The sequence below is a fragment of the Azolla caroliniana genome, unplaced genomic scaffold, assembly GCF_043228905.1.
Source record: "Azolla caroliniana isolate FFs.n. ecotype wild unplaced genomic scaffold, voAzoCaro1.0.p SCAF_17, whole genome shotgun sequence".
NCBI lineage: Eukaryota > Viridiplantae > Streptophyta > Polypodiopsida > Salviniales > Salviniaceae > Azolla > Azolla caroliniana.
This window is the reverse complement of record NW_028230452.1, coordinates 14,864,802-14,882,035: the sequence shown is the minus strand read 5'-3', so window position 1 is coordinate 14,882,035 and position 17,234 is coordinate 14,864,802. Positions and strand designations below refer to the sequence as shown.

Genomic DNA, 17,234 nt, shown 5'->3' with positions numbered 1-17,234 from the left:
TGCTTTGAAGATCTAGAATGGCTTGACCAAACAGTTATTGGCAAAAAGATACCATAGTAACAAGTTCCCAAGAGATCGGTGCAGTAATCATCACGAGAATGTACACAACTTGATGTTTCGAGGATCCCGAGAGATTCTCAAAACATAAAAAGCAGATGGACAGGTATCCCGAGAGATTCTCAAAACCTAAAAGCGAGATGGACAGAATCATTGTATCGAGTTCTCATGGATTCATATCGCACTGCCATGTGTTGCTAATCGGCATCAGCTAAGTTTTCTCTCCGCATTCTAACTTTTATCCAAATAACCGACCCATCAGAAATTATTAGACTAAAAAGAGAATAATACACATCCATTTCAAATATACTTCTGAATAATTTACTCCTAGAAATGAGAATCATCGAGGATTTTGCGTCTTAGTGATACATTACCTCCTACACAGGTTAAACAGTTGATAGCAAGCCACAGATGGAGCTCCGATGCAATCGATGTCTTCAAATAGTAACTGTTCTCAACGTCCAATCATCCAATTGTTAACATGAAGGAAGAAAAAAATTACGCTACCAAACTCCCGAAAATACTGTGATCACAAACAAACAAAGCAAGCAAACAAGCGGAAACACATTGAATGAAAATGTGATGTCATAAAAGGCTTCATATATATACCATTAAGTCCAATAGTATATGATCATATATCGCCACAGAAACGCATATATAAATGTATGATGTGCATGTGTATATACATGTATAGATAAACATAAATGAAGTCAGGAGTATTCTTACCACAGAAAACATTTACATAGACATGATAGAGAGAAACAAAAGTATCATCCCTTTGTGTAACAAATTGGAATAGACAGCAACGTAAACTGGAGTATCCGTTTAACACTGACCAAAAGTTTCTGGGTTAAAAAAAGATATGGATTTGATAACCAATGTTTATAACCAATGTTTAGATAGCCAAAGTAATAATTCACAAGTCTATCGAAATAATAGTTCCTTCTTTTTTCTTCACCCTCTTTTTCCATAACAGAAGCGAGAGAGTGCAATTTCTCTTCTATCTTCTAGCCAAGGACAGACAAACAAATGGGGGCAACACAAACTTAGTTCATTTCTTCACAAACTTAGTTTCATTTCTTTCACAAACTTGGGGATCATTTTCTTCGCGAACTTGGGGATCATTTCTTCAAGCTCCCACGAACACCAGGTTTCGGCTTCGCATTGGGGTCTGCCGAAGTACATGCATGAAGGTTAATTATCTTGCTTTCTTCAAAGGGAAGTTTGGGGTGCTTAGCTTCATGATGGATTTGCATGCTTTTAACGTCAGGCGCGGTGGCTTTACAAACAGGGCATGCCATCTTGGCATGGCCGCCTTTGTCGGCACCAATTCGATCCTCGAGGCCTGCTTTCCCACCTCCCCTGTTTGTGGTTGCTGCATCCACTTTGGCCGCAATCTCCTTCGCCGTATGCTTCTTCGGCTTTGCTTTACCTGTCATTGTGAGAGATGGGTACTAAACCACAAACAGATTTAGTAACTCGCTTTACGAAAGACACAAAATTTGGTTTTCTGAGATTTAAGAAAAAACAAAAATTGGGTTTTATCAATCAGAAAAAAGGTGTCTAGCAAATCAAAACAATTGTGTACAGTTATTGAAACAGTTTTACTTACAAATATAAATATTGGTGTTTACCGATCATTGACATACAAACCATGGTATTACTTAGTAACTCGAATAAAGAAAAACCAATTTGGTTTCATCGATCAGGAAAAAGGTGTTTAGCAATCAAAACATTTGTCTGTACAGTTATCAAAACAGTCATACTTACAGATATAAATATTGGTGTTTGCTGATCACTTACATACAAACCATGGTATTACATATTTAGTAGCTCGAATTAAGAAAAAAATTAATTTGGTTTTACCAATCAGAAAAAGGTGTCCAGTTATCAAAACAGTTAAATTGGTACAAATATAAATATTGGTATTTACCGATCATTAGCATTAAAACCATTGTATTACAGATAAACACAATGATAGAACGTAGTACTAATCCAGACAATGGTACTATAAGAAACCTGAAAGAGACGGGGATTTTCTGAGAAAATCCAAAAACCATAGGAAGGCGGAAACAAAAACAATTACTCCAAAAACGGAGCATAACATGTTCTCCATATGTAACAATAAAAGGAAAGGAATTGGTTCATCCATGAAACATCGTGATTGAGATTGAGAACCAGACCAAAGAAAACACAAATATTTGCATACATATATGGAAAACAAAAAGAAATGGAGCAATATACACGCATATATAAAAAAAACAAGAAAAAACAGAGCAGGGAAAGAGGAGGGGATAAACATAACACAGCAAAAGAACAAAGAATTTTGCATAAAAGAAGAGAATCAAACTATAAACAAAATCACAACACTACTTTTTCTTTAACACAAAGGTTATTGAAATAAGGGTAAAAGTTACAGCACCTGGAAGGAGCGAGAGGGGGATCTGTTTCGATTTGATGCAGAAGAAGAAGAAGAAGAAAGGAGAAGAAGAAGAAAGGAGAAAGGTGAGAGAAGAGAGCAGAGGAACAGAACCGGAACAGAGCAGAGGAAGATAAAGACCTAGAGCAGAGAAACGTTTCAAGCTATTGGCCTCACCTAGGTGTGAACACGGACAAAACCATATATGTTTGTGTATGTATGTATGTATGTATGTATGTATGTATGTACATGTGTTTATTATGTATGTATGTGTATGTATGTAATAAGTTATGTGTGTATGTATGTATGTATGTACATGTGCTTATGTATGTGTGTCGGTGTGTGTGTTTATGTATGTATGTGTGTGTGTGTGTGTGTGTGTGTGTGTGTATACAGTATGTGAATCGTGATTATGTATGTATGTGTTGTATGTATGTATGTATTTATGCATGTATGTGTTTGTGAATGTATGTATGTATGCAAATGTATGTATTTATGTATGGATGGATGGATGGATGTGTGTGTATGGATGGATGGATGGATGTATTTTCTTTTTCTTCTTTTTTAAAAAGATATCCCTTTGTTTTTATGAAGATATCTTGTCATTAGTGTAACCATTTTACAATATTTTAAATTCTATGTGATCAGTGGGGAAAACAACCATTTCGGAGGTTGAAAATGCCAATAAGGAGTATCACAATTGGCTGTCATGAATGGAGTAGCTTTCCATATAGTGATAAACTCATGCCGTTAAGCAATTTTAGCATCAGAATCTCCAACAATACCATCCCATTGTCCCTTCAAAGTATGAACTATGTATGTCTAACCAAATATTTGAAACCAATTCAGCATGTGGTGTTTTAACCAAAAGATATCCCTTTGATAGTATAGTGTAAACAAATTACAAATTTCTGATTCTTATGTGGTCGGTGGAGGAAACAACCATTCTAGTGATTGAAAGTGTCAAAAAGGAGTGCCATTCTTCGAGGACATAATTGGAGTAGCTTTCCACAAAGTAAGAAATTGATGGTGCTAACAACTTTATCGTCAAAGTCTCCAATAATACAATCCCTGTAATAAAATGAGGAGCAAGAGTGGCTGAGATGCAGATGAAGGACTGTGTGTGTGTGTGTATGCACGTAAGGCAAAACAGAGAGAGAGAGAGTGAGAGAGCTTAAGACAAAAATAAAAGATTGTATATTACATTAACCAAAATACTTCCAATAGTAACTAAGTTACAAGGGGTTGGTTTAAATACCAACTAAACTAGGGCAAGTGTACTTTCTACTATTTACAAAACTAGCCTAGTATGACCATGAGCTAGTGTGAAACCTATTACTATGGGAAGTTGAGTTCGACTCTCAACAATCCCATTAACCCTTCAAAGTATGAACATGTCCAACCAAATACTTTTTACCAATTTAGTTGGTGAGGCTCTAACTTGATGATAAACGAGAGAGCACTACGCCTTTTCCAACCAATTCAACATTTATTTGTAGCAGAAGGGAATTCAGCGAAAATTTGGTTGTAGATATACGCCGGAACCAAACGGCGTAGTTGAGCGGAAGAACCAGTCAGTTGTGGAAGCGGCACAGGCGATGCTAGAAGAGAAGAGCATGCCCAAGTTCTACTAGGCCGAAGCGGTCCGGACGATTGTCTACCTCCAAAACTGAATCAGGGACAAGGTGTCAGCACACAAGCTATATTTCAAGCATAAGCTGAAATTATGACACATGAGGATATTCAGTAGCATAACTTATGTGCATGTACCGGGTGAGAGACGAAGATAGTTGGACCCAAAGTCGGAGAAGTGCATATTGGTTGGCTACTCACATGATGTGACAACCAAGTCAAACCCGATGACTTCTTGCTTTTTCACACATGGAACGATACATTGCAATGCTTTAAATTTCCCCGTCAAGTTGATACATGAATTGTTGCTTACCACAACCTATGCAAAATGGTAAAGATGGGGACATATAGTTGGATTGATGATATATGCAATTACTGATTGAATTAGCAAACTGTGAAGAACATCATGGGCTTAAGGATTTTGTAAAATACACAAACCTCAAAAATGTGGTCTTAAACATAAAATCATTCTAAATTGTATGTTTTGGCAAAATATGAATTATAGGTCAATAATGTTGTACGGTGACATGACTATTTACGTACTATCTTGCTTGTAGAACGTACGATCACGATCAAAGAAACTAAACCATATATGTTGTACATTGTAGGCACCATTTTCTTTCTATATATTTGATACATAATGTATAAATGACAACGTAAACGAGCTTTAACCATGCCACTTGAAAAAAAACTGAGATTCTATCAAACACGACACCAAATAATCGATACACAACAATGCATAAGGCGAGATTCGTGGTATGTTACAACACAAGTAACAATCGGCAACAGTAAGGTTCTCGGTTCAAATCAAGGGTGTCAAACTCAAACCGTTAAAAAAAATGAAACTTAAACCGAACCGAACTGAGCCACATAACAGTTTCAACCAAAGTCGTTTAAACCGAACCATTACAAAAAATTCAAGCTCAAACCAAATGGTTTTAGAGATTTTCAAACCTTTAAATTGTTAAAAACCGCAATTTCGTTGTTTTGTTCTGGTATTCCAGTTAGATCAAAATTCAAAACTTTATATTTTAATATTAAAGATTTAAAAACTTTCAATATTTCAAAATTTTAAAAATTTAAGCCGTTTGAACTATTTAAACCGTTGAGCCGTGGGTTCAAACCATTTTTTACGAAAACCGTTAAACTGATAAAGGCTCAAACCGAACTGTTTACAAAAACCTAGACCCGAACGGAAATTCTTAAGCCGTTAATCTGCGGTTCCACGGTTCGGTTTGAACAGTTTTTGCCGATTGCTAGACATAAGATGAGAATGCGAGGTGAGAGAGGACATGCACACACACACGATCATCGCCTGACAGAACGAGCCGATAAACCGAATTCTGCCACCATCAGTTTAGGGTTTAGCGTTTTAGGGTTTGGTTTAGAGTGGCCCACCCATCATTTACCTCCAACAGTAAATGACATAGCCATGGATGAAGAAGGAGAAGAAGAAGAAGAAGCAGGGGCAGGAACAACTCCTGCCTTTACACATGCATGAATCAAACCTCCTTTGCTTCTCTGTTCAAGAGCTTTGGCAGAGCAAGAGCTCTCCAACAGGGCAGATGCCTCCATTCCCACCTCTGCGAGATCTCACCCCATCTCTCCCCTTACCTGGGAAACTTCCTCATCGAGATGTATGGTCTATGTGGATGCGTGGAAGAAGCTTGCGCCGTTTTCCATAGCCTGGTAAGCCCTAACCTCATCTCTTGGAACATACTCATCAAAGCCTGTGCAGACAATGGCTATCTCTCCATGGCATGCCACGCCTTCCATGCCATGCCATGTCCTGATGTGGTCACTTGGAATACCATCATCTCTGCTTTACATCATCATGGCCATGCCGCTATGGCAATGCAAATGTATCGTGACATGATCATTCGGTGTATGATTCCTGATAAAGTATCTTTCATTTCTGTGCTTAATGCCTATGCAAGTGTTGGATCAGTGAATGAAGGTCAGAGGTTGCATGTTATCATTCTGCATAATGGATTTGAGAAGGATGTGATCATCGGTACTACTATTGTGAATTTCTATGGTAAGTGCAACTTGCTGGATCTAGCAATGTATGTCTTCCATCGATTCGATCGAGACATTGTCTCGTGGAATGCCGTCATTTCTTCATTCGCTAACAATGGCCACGAAAGGCGAGCTCTCAAGCTTTTTCATGGCATGAAAGGAGAAGGTTTTAAGCCGAATAGGGTTACTTTTATATGTGGAATTGGAGCCTGTTCCAATCTCGCATCTAGACAAGATGTCGTGGATAATGAGGTTTGTGAAGAGGGAGCAATAATTCATGCCTTGGTCCTTGAAGAACAACTTGAGAAAGACGTGGGAGTATCAACTTCTTTACTAACTATGTATGGAAAATGTAGAAACTTGACCAGCGCTATGTCCACCTTCAATGCTATGCCTAGGAAAAATGTGGTTTCTTGGAATGCCATGATGGATGCGTTTCTTGGAAATGGAAAGAGCCACGAGACTTTGATGCTTTTTGGTCAAATGTTGTGCAAAAATGATGTCCAACCAGACAAGATTACCTTTCTTTGCGCCCTTGATGCATGCTCAAACTTAGTGCTTCTCAAAGAATGCCAAAAAGTGCAGTTAATCATCATTGATAATGGATATGATGAAAATGTTGAGGTGGGCAATAAAGTCATTAGTACGTATGGTAGATGTGGGAGTCTAAATGATGCCCAATTTGTGTTCGACAAGTTGTGCCCAAGAGATATCATCTCATGGAATGCCATGATTTCCGCACATGCTCAAAGTGGGCATCTCGAGGCTGCATATGATCTTTTTTTGAGGATGAATGAACGAGATATCGCTTCATGGAACACTTTAATATCTGCTTTTACAGAGAATGGACTTGGTATAGAAGCATTGGGTCTATTTCAAGAGCTTTACTCAGATAGGTTAGAGCCTAATGAAGTGACTTTTTTGTGTGTTTTGGATGCATGTTCGAGCTTGGCGGACCTTGGAGGAGGAGAATTAATTCATGAGGCCCTTGTTTGTGCAAGTTATGATGAGATTGATGTGTTGACAAATGCCCTTGTAAATATGTATGGGAAATGCGGGAGTCTTTGCAACACATTGGTTGCGTTTAACAGAAAGGCTTACAAAGATGTTGCCTCATGGAATGCAGTAATAGGAGCTGCGGCTCTTAATGGCTATGGAAATCTTGCTCTTGAGCTTTTTGATCGAATGATAGTCGAAGGAAAGAAACCGAATTCCATAACATTTATATGTCTTCTCTTTGCATGCAACTTTGCAGGATGCTTAGATGAGGGAAAACGTGTTTTCGTGACAATGGGTGAGTTCGGGATCAAACACTCATTCGATCATCATGCATGCCTTATTGACCTTCTTGGACGAGTCGGCCTTATGGATGAAGCTGAGGGTTTGATCGACTTGATGCCATTTGAGAATGTTGATATGGCATGGGTTTGTATATTAGGTGCATGTAACATACATAACGATATTGAGCGGGGAATCAAAGCTGCAAATCATTGTTTTCAAACCAATCCAGAGCATTGCTCACCTTATGTCATACTTTCAAACATGTATGCAAGTGTAGGAGAGTGGCAAGATGTAGATTTGAGCATTGTGTAAACCTTTTAACATGAATAGTTAGTTGAACATGATGGCTGTTTCCGATTGATCTTCTTAGTGACAGCAATATCTTCAGAAAAAAACAAATTTAGAAATTCAATCCACTCATTTTGACTCGTAGTAGGTCAATCTATAACACATTCAAACCACATGAAGGAATGGCCTTAAAACAAGTATCAATAGGCCAATGTTTAGGGCATGTTTCAATGGTTGGTGTTCCAATAAAAGAGTTATGTGCACTTCACGTAACATGTTTACTTAATAGGTAAGTGGTTTTGTAGGTGTGTAAGCACATGTTGTTCACCCTTTAGTGCTTGAGGAAATGTTGCTGTTTTCCTTCATATATTTTCAGATATTAGGTTGTTGGTTAGATAGATAATAACATAGATATACCCCACATACTAAAGCTCACATTCTTATATTTGTAAAAATATTGTGAAATGCACATAAAGAGATCAAAACTAGCTTGCTTAGCTTCTTACTTCTTGCTCAATTTATAGTCGATACAAAGGTACCCATTTGGGTTGGCTTAGCTACATGCATGTGAAAAAGGGTGTGCTAAAAGGATGGGTTGGCTTAGCTACATGGATGCTAAAAAGGGTGTGCTAAAAGGGTGGCACAAAGGAACACATGCACACCACAATACGATAGGTAGGATGAATAATACACCTCGTACCAGTTGCATCATTTAACCAAACAACGCCTCCGTCTTCCAAAGCCGATTCAAAACCCTTTCCTCTTGAAAGGAGTTTATGAATAGTTGTGGTTGATAAACGTTCCACCAACCCCTGATCTGAGGTTCTATAAAGCTATTTTTGGATTTGCGGCATGTCAAGCCCTGGTAAGGTTCTTTGCGTTGCATCGAATTAAACCACATGCTCCACCACTATGAGGCACAATATGTTTTCTCATCTTTAACATGTGAAGTACAACATTATGTTTCCCACTCAATCCAAGAGTTTATGAGTGCACTTCCTATAGTACAATGTACTTACATTGGCCAAACACATCATCCATCGATGTTGGGATGGATTCGCCAATAATTAGTTTGACGTTTTGCAAACTACCTTGGTTGAATCCTTTGAAACCAAAATTCAGTGTTAACAGTATAAACCATGCTCTTTGTTTTCTTGAAGTAGCTTAAACATAAACTCAAAATGATTATCATGTGCTTCTATGAGGGTTAAGAACTACACAAATGTAATGGTCGTGGAGAACATATCTTCTAGGTTCCACGGATTCACCGACAATTCACTTTTCTAGCAAGAACTTGATTTCTATCGAGAATTGAATAATATCAAACAAAAATATATGTTCATCAACTACTATACATTAAAGATAAAGTCATATGCGCATCTTTGGCCTTAATTGACGTAAAGGTCAACAAGAACCAAATGATGGAGATATACCTCAATGGCCTTTTGTAACGGTTCATTTTGTTGAGGACCACAATTGTTGCAAGAGTAACACGGCCATCATTTTTTGATATCTAATCAATGTTGGTGGAAGAAAATCAACATGCGAAGAAGATCACGCCGTTGAAAACCAAATGCTTTAATGGCATGTTAATGACGGTTGTGGCCATAGTAGAAGAAGAAGATTACAATGGTGGACAGCAATACTTGCCAAATACAAGTCTCAAACTTTGACATGAAAGGGGGCGTAGAAGAGGAAACATGGAAAGAAAGGGGGTGTTTCATCAACCAAGTAAATTGCCAAAGGAAATTATAATGTTGGTATTTTAGCAAGCTTGACCACATTGATGTAGATTATTGTAATCAAAAGAGCGGTGCCATCAATCATCGGTGACTCACCATCTACGTGGCCAACTTCAACAATGGAATTAATTGCAAAGTTCTCATAATCATGCATAGAACTGACTCTATGACCACAAGCACTAGTAGGTATGGTGAATGACCTTGCAATTGGTAGATACTCGATGATGTTGTTTTATATCCATATGTGTTTATCTCTTACAAGGGAAATAATTCTTATTTGAACAAGCTACAACTCCTTTGATCTTAGTAGTGACATCATTGCATACAATATATAACAAGTTTGATGTACATATTTGAACTTGTCAAGTGAGTTTGTTCTGACTGCAGAAATATACTATTAGATTTCTATTATAATGTATGTGTTCAAACTTAGAAGTGCGAAATACTATTCGAATTAGCTAATTTTCTGTGTGAAATAGTGCTTGGACTTTGTTATCATCTTTGAAGTTGCACAATTTTGTCAACATCTATGTATGTATTTAACATGATTTTGAATAGGCATCCTCTAAAATCTTGTACCTAATATACGTGTTTGTACTTTTGTAACATACTTAATTTGCATGTTCTAACCAACCTTTTAAGACCATGTATCCAACTTGATAACAACACACTTTTATGTTTTTTGTGGCTTCAAATTAACTTGCCATGCTTCATGGACAATGTGTTTTTGGCTTACAAAAATGCTTGAAAACAAGGATACTTATCTTTTGAAAAGAAGCATATATGTATCGTCTTTATGTGTTAAACTCTTGTCACAAGTCGCGATGTTATTCTTATTTCCCACTTTTCTTATTTACTCCCAAAATTGTGCAAGGTATGCTCAAGAGGTTGTGGACAAGGACTCACATCAAAACCATACAATCTAGAGCATTGCTTTGATTCGCTCGTCCATCCCCAAGGGAGGATGGTAATAGTTGATTGGTGATAAGTGTGACATCAGGTATTTTTGAATTGAGTTTCTCCGAAAGGTCAAACAAAGACTCATTGGTTGGGGGTGGTGACCTTCCTCGTGATGGGCTAATTGAAGCATGGTATGTAAAATTCGTGTTCGTCTAGCCTAACATTCATTTTCCTACGTTGGAAAACGAATGCGAATGTTATTCAAACATTCTTGTGTTTTTTATTTGCCTTTTCCTCATTTTTTTAATGATTTTTTTGTTCCATTTTTTAGGCTTATTTACCTCATAATAAATAGTTAGTCCAAAAGTATGGTATTTATCATTCTTTGAGGGTGTTTTTCTTACGCAAATGATTGAACCATTCGTGAATTATTGAACCATGCACGCATGGTACGTATGGTTCATACTATGAATTGAAGTATTTGGGGCATCATTCTCCATCCGAAAAAATATTGTCATACTTAAACATATAAAAGCATGTATACTCTCCATTACATTTTATTATGGAAACCTTGAGGGCTTCTTAAGTCAAAATGAACATGAGCACACACTTAATCACACCAATTTAGAAATATATTTCTCTTAATTAAATAGATAAACTGTAGATAAGACACATATGAGGCGTCTTAGTTAAGTAGATAGTTGTTAAGTAAAAAACTACATGGAGAAAACAAGTTGTTAGTGAATGGAATGGGAAGAGAATGAGAACCCAACAACAACGTCAATTTTGGGGCACCCAAAGGCCCTCTTTTACATGGGAGCTCTCATTGGAAAAATCCTAAAGAGTCCTTTCACATTAGAAGCCCACAAGACATTATCCATTGCAGCCTAATAAAAGTGTATTTACTTACAAATTGGAATACAACCATGTTTCTTGTGTGTAAGTTGGAAATTTATGCCTCACAGGTATATTAAAGCAAAACAAAAATGACAATATTTTCCTTAAAGAGTTGAATGATATAATGTTTAGGTAGTATAACATGTTGTGGTTAAGTACACATGACATTGCAAATTTGTGGATATGCAAGTCAATATACATAGTGCAAACCCACAATGGAGGCCTCTTTCATAGTTTGAGTGAGCCTAAGAGACATTTTCCCAGGGAATAACGGAATTTTCATAGGAAAGAACCAGATAACCACTTGTTTTTGAATGGCGTAGGGGTTCTATTCTTCACGCGACACGATGCTGAAATGTTCTTAAACAAGACATGGGTGTGGATTCGTATGCAACTAGCCGGATTAAGCTAGGGCTTTGACGTGATGGTGTGGGGTTCCAATTCTAGGACCACATCTTACATTCGGTCTACTTTCAAGTGGCATTCAGTCTACTTTAAAAGAGCTTAAACCAAAAGAGCCTCGCCCCCCTTGCTTCGCTCAACGTGTGGGTCCGCCTTTGGCGCCCACAATGTTCGGGAGTGCGTGTGTGAGAGGGAGAACGGGCGAGGGGTTGTGTGAAACCGTCCATCCATCCATAAACACGACCGTTTGTCCGTTCGTCTACAAGTTTGTCCATATACATGTGGGGACACATGCACAGAGAAAATGAAACAGACCTTCCATCCATCTGTTTGTTTGTTCATTTGTCCATATCTACGAGTGTGCATCCATATACCGTCCATATACATACGAGACGCATACACGGAGAATGAATGCCATATACACTCCATCCGACTCTGTAATTTGTAAAACAAGCGACGAGCAAAAGTGTGAGAAAGAAAGAAAGAAATATTAACGTCTTCTAAGGCCAAAAGTTTGAAGAAGAAGACAGGAGGAAGAAGTTGGACAGGTGTGAACGGGCCCCGTGATAGACGTGAAGAAACCCTATGGAGAATGAGGACCGTCGATTCGCCCGGGGGCCACCAACGGCGGAGATTAGAGGTTGGCCGCCCAACCGTGGGATCCGTCGATCGGACGGCTCCAAGCCTTCCGAACATTCTAGAAGCACCGTGGGCCGATAAAGAGACACAGGCCGCAGCCATGGCGGAGCTCACCACGCATCGCAAGCGATTCTCTGCTAGGGTTAGGGTTAGGGTTTCCTGTTTTTTGCCTGCCTTTACTCTCTCAAGCTTCACTCTGTCTCTGCGTTCTGTCTCTGCGCTCTGTCTCTTCGATTTCTTTCTTTCTTCTCCCTGTTTGGTTGATCTCTCGCCATGGCCAAAGAAGGTCCTGCTATCGGGATCGATCTCGGCACCACGTACTCCTGTGTCGGCGTCTGGCAACATGATCGCGTCGAGATCATCGCTAATGATCAGGGAAACCGGACTACTCCCTCGTACGTGGCCTTCAGTGACACCGAGAGGCTCATCGGCGACGCTGCCAAGAATCAGGTCGCTATGAATCCGATCAACACCGTCTTCGGTATGTCTCGTTCACCTCTCTCTCTCTCTCTGTCTCTTTTTTTATTCTTCTCCTCCCTTCTCTGATCTTAGATCCTATTCCCTCATTGTAAACTACTGCTCGTGCTTTTAATGAGTGGATTCCTGTTCATTATTGTTTTTGGTTTGTCATCCCTTGATTTCCTTATACATTTCTAGCTACTGCCTCTATTTTGTACGTGGATCTGAAAATTTGTCGCCTTTTACTGTGTGGAGTACAGTGAATTGCTTGTTTGTTTCCCCAAGAGTTTGTAATTTTCCATAGATTCTCGGCTTTGTGCATTGTGTGCGTGAAATTCGCAAGTTTTAAAGAAGTTTAACTGCGTAGACTTTGGTTTTACTGTTATAACCATATTTGCTTCCAAATCTGAACGCAACCCGCTTCGTCGGACGTTTGCTTCTTACTCTGGAAGGCAATGGTTTTGTTTATGTACAGGTTTGTTCGCATTCTGACTGATTTGTGTTGAGCTGTCAAGGCTATTCCTATTAAGTTGCCTGAGTTAAAATTCCTGTCTGTATTCTACTAAATCTCGTATTTTGGTACTCATTCGCTGTGTTCGCTTTCACATCTCAGATGCCAAGCGTCTCATTGGGAGGAGGTTCTCTGATGCCTCTGTTCAGAGTGACATTAAGCTATGGCCTTTCAAGCTTGTACCTGGACCTGCGGACAAACCAATGATCTGTGTGCAGTACAAAGGAGAGGAGAAGCAATTCGCGGCGGAGGAGATCTCCTCTATGGTTCTCGTGAAGATGAAGGAGATTGCTGAAGCATTTCTCGGAAGTACTGTCAAAAATGCGGTGGTAACTGTGCCTGCTTACTTCAATGATTCTCAAAGGCAAGCCACGAAAGATGCAGGCGTGATCTCTGGTCTCAATGTTATGAGGATAATCAACGAGCCCACTGCTGCTGCCATAGCCTATGGGCTTGATAAGAAGGCTACTAGTGTTGGTGAGAAGAATGTGCTGATTTTTGACCTTGGTGGGGGAACATTTGATGTCTCTCTCCTTACTATTGAAGAAGGGATCTTTGAGGTCAAAGCCACTGCTGGTGATACTCACCTTGGCGGAGAAGACTTTGATAATCGCATGGTGAATCACTTTGTGCAGGAGTTTAAGAGGAAGTATAAGAAGGATATTACTGGAAATGCTAGGGCTCTGAGACGTCTCCGAACCTCTTGTGAGCGTGCCAAGAGAACTCTCTCGTCAACTGCTCAGACTACTATCGAGATTGATTCATTGTATGAAGGTATTGATTTCTACTCAACGATTACAAGGGCTAGGTTTGAAGAGCTCAACATGGATCTTTTCCGCAAGTGCATGGAACCTGTGGAGAAGTGTCTAAGAGATGCAAAGATGGATAAGAGTAGCATTCATGATGTTGTTCTTGTGGGTGGATCCACTAGGATTCCCAAGGTCCAACAGCTTCTTCAAGATTTCTTTAATGGAAAGGAGCTTTGCAAGAGTATTAATCCTGATGAAGCTGTTGCCTATGGTGCTGCTGTCCAAGCGGCAATTCTTAGTGGTGAAGGAAATGAGAAGGTTCAAGATCTTCTCTTGCTTGATGTAACTCCATTATCCCTTGGTTTGGAGACTGCAGGAGGTGTGATGACTGTCCTGATAGCCCGAAATACCACAATTCCAACAAAGAAAGAGCAGGTTTTCTCCACCTATTCTGATAATCAACCTGGTGTCTTGATCCAAGTATACGAGGGTGAGAGAACAAGGACAAGGGACAATAACTTGCTTGGCAAGTTCGAATTGTCTGGAATTCCTCCTGCACCCAGAGGAGTACCCCAGATTACTGTCTGTTTTGATATTGATGCCAATGGTATTCTTAATGTATCTGCAGAAGATAAAACCACGGGTCAGAAGAATAAGATTACCATCACAAATGACAAGGGGAGGTTGAGCAAGGAAGAGATTGAGAAGATGGTGCAAGATGCAGAGAAATACAAATCTGAAGATGAGGAGCACAAGAAGAAAGTAGAATCTAAAAACTCTTTGGAGAACTATGCTTATAACATGAGAAATACAATTAAGGATGATAAGATAGCTGGCAAACTTAGTGCTGAGGACAAAAAGAAGATTGAGGATGCAGTGGAGCAAGCGATCCAGTGGTTGGATCATAACCAACTTGCAGAAGCTGATGAATTTGATGACAAGATGAAGGAATTGGAGAGTCTCTGCAACCCTATCATTGCAAGGATGTATCAAGGGGGTGCGGGTGGAGACATGCCTGGAGGTGGCTATGGTGATGATGATGGTCCTACTGCTTCTGGTGGCTCTGGACCCAAGATTGAAGAGGTCGACTAAAAGAGGAAGGAAAATGAGGATTGCATTCCTGGATTCAGTATTGAATCAGTAGATTAATGTTAAAAAGGGATTAAGAGTTGATTAATTTCCTCTTTCCTGAACTAAAATTTAGCTATGGGTTATTTATCTCCTTGGAGAAAAGAGTTGATTAATTTCCTCCCTTCTCTCAAGTAGAGTTTTTAGGTGTGGATTATTTACCTCTTCTATTCGCAGAAATGGTTTTGTCTTTTGTGTTTTTTTTTCGCCCTACTGTGGCAATATGATTGCTCAGTTTTCAAAACTTGTCTCAGATATGGTCATTTGATTCGTATTCTGTGTGTCTGCTTCTCTTGGGCAAGACTGTTTTGCCGTTTTGGTGATGTATTGTGTAATTCATGGCAACAGTATTTAATCGGTCATTTCTCAAACTGCTCTCAGGTATGATCGATTCTAATTGTTTGATTAAACTGCTCTCAGATATGGTTGATACAGACTTTTTGATCAAACTGGTTTCAGATTTGGTTGATACAGACTGTATGATTCTATTGATCTAAGGTTTAGAATATCAACTGTTAGTTTATTTCATATGTTTTAATTAGTTAAATTTAATAATTAAGTAGGTAATGTAATCCTAAATTGGTGGATTATTAATTTGATAGGACAAGAATTTTGTTGATCATTATATGATCAGTTGATATTTTGGCAACAAAACCTGATATACAATGAGTTTGGAGACAACTTAAACTAATGACAAAACACGGCTTCATGGGACTTAGCCATAGGCAAACATCAAGAAGAATGCCATACTATGAAGCTAATGGGTGCACTCGAAAAAAACTTCAATAGCGTCTACCGTCATTGATACTAATACAATCTGTCTTGGTGATCACTATTATTATGAGCTCTTTGCATCCAACAAGGAAATCAATGTCTTGTTGATTGGGGCTATGAACCAACACATGATACAAACCTAAGGCCAGAAGGAAAACCTGCAAATTGCACACAATACACCAAGCTGAATAGGTAGCACACACTGAGATGCTTGACATGATTATACAAATGGTGTATTACAACATTCTATGTGATAAACATTACCACATCTGGCATGATACCCAAATGTGGAACATGCACTCTAGCTATGTACCAACATGCATTTAATTTTAGGTGGTAACCATGCACAAAATTAGGGGGAGTAAACATAGGTATTGTAAAACCATTCATGTCCAATGACAATATGGCAGTGATGTTGCAAAACTATTATTCTTCTTGAATAAAAATAGAGATTGCCTACATAAAATAAAGATTCAATAAAAATTGCATATTGTTTTTCGGCTTCGATCTTGGTAATGCTTGGGTATTGAGAGAAATCATTGGAGAATTGTAGAATGAAGTTTGAACCACATTGATAAATCCAAGAATGTGGGCTCCAACAAGGAAGCTTAAGTAGCAATGAAGATGAGGATGTTGGTTTGGATGTCAAGGCCCAAATGTTTATGTATTATTTGGGTAACATATTTGTGATCTAGGGCATTGTTGCACGAGTTGTTTAAGATGGGGTAGCTCTTTTTCTATTGGAGGCAATGGTGGTGAGTGACCTAGTGGGGGGTGGTGAAGGTGGTCAATTGTTGACACCATTTCTTATATGATTGTTGTTGGCATCCAAGTGATCATTTATCGTGGTGCTAGTGGTTCATCTCGTCCTTTTGGAGTAGGCTCATTCAAAAGATACATACATACATAGACAAAGTTTGAGTTGAGGACATTGTAGAGAGTGATTATGAATTGGATTTGTTGTTGGCAATCATGAGATGAGAAGTGTATTTTTGTCGACTTGTAGTGTATTGACTAGCGATATGGATCTAAGACTTGCATATGAGAAATAAGGGTGATTGTTTAGAAATTGGAACCCCTTGAGATGAGTCGAGTGTGTCATTGTGGGAGGAAATAACGCCCTTGTTCTTTTCTTGAACACTTGTGGTGAAGTATGGGGACACATACTCTTTGTTAGAGCATGAGTGTGCATGGTGAGGTAAGTATTCAATCTTTTTTATAGTAACTCGTGGATTTGTGATTTCTGCTAGACCATGTTGGTGATGTGTTGCATGTGATCTTTTCGAGAGCATGCAATAGAGGGGGAAGCATGAATTCCTTGCTAGAATAGATATCTA

At 38.9% G+C, this 17,234-nt stretch overlaps 3 protein-coding genes across 3 annotated transcripts; 2 read left to right on the top strand and 1 right to left on the bottom strand.

Moving 5' to 3' along the window:
• Positions 1-980: 980 nt before the first annotated feature.
• Positions 981-2,593, bottom strand: LOC147853266 (zinc finger (C2H2 type) family protein). Its single transcript, XM_087332824.1, has 2 exons — positions 2,480-2,593; positions 981-1,511 (listed from the first exon to the last, which is right to left on the bottom strand). The coding sequence occupies exon 2, from the start codon at positions 1,494-1,496 to the stop codon at positions 1,179-1,181; it is 318 nt and encodes a 105-aa protein (XP_087188950.1). The 5' UTR covers positions 1,497-1,511; positions 2,480-2,593; the 3' UTR covers positions 981-1,178.
• Positions 2,594-5,511: 2,918 nt separating this feature from the next.
• On the top strand, positions 5,512-7,837 carry LOC147853265 (pentatricopeptide repeat-containing protein At2g13600-like). The gene has a single exon (XM_087333590.1). It carries the CDS (start codon positions 5,606-5,608, stop codon positions 7,718-7,720), a length of 2,115 nt encoding a protein of 704 aa, XP_087189716.1. The 5' UTR covers positions 5,512-5,605; the 3' UTR covers positions 7,721-7,837.
• A 4,637-nt stretch (positions 7,838-12,474) lies between these two features.
• LOC147853264 (heat shock cognate 70 kDa protein 2) lies at positions 12,475-15,494 on the top strand. Its single transcript, XM_087332957.1, has 2 exons — positions 12,475-12,757; positions 13,349-15,494. Exons 1-2 carry the CDS (start codon positions 12,550-12,552, stop codon positions 15,085-15,087), a joined length of 1,947 nt encoding a protein of 648 aa, XP_087189083.1. The 5' UTR covers positions 12,475-12,549; the 3' UTR covers positions 15,088-15,494.
• The last annotated feature ends 1,740 nt before the right edge of the window (positions 15,495-17,234 follow it).

What these genes read in the sequence shown, in the direction of transcription:
- LOC147853266 (XM_087332824.1), bottom strand. Translation starts at nt 1,496, where the DNA reads ATGACAGGTAAAGCAAAGCCGAAGAAGCATACGGCGAAGGAGATTGCG.
- LOC147853265 (XM_087333590.1), top strand. Translation starts at nt 5,606, where the DNA reads ATGAATCAAACCTCCTTTGCTTCTCTGTTCAAGAGCTTTGGCAGAGCA.
- LOC147853264 (XM_087332957.1), top strand. Translation starts at nt 12,550, where the DNA reads ATGGCCAAAGAAGGTCCTGCTATCGGGATCGATCTCGGCACCACGTAC. An exon ending in TCCGATCAACACCGTCTTCG is followed by an intron (nt 12,758 to 13,348) that starts GTATGTCTCGTT and finishes TTCACATCTCAG; the next exon opens with ATGCCAAGCGTCTCATTGGG.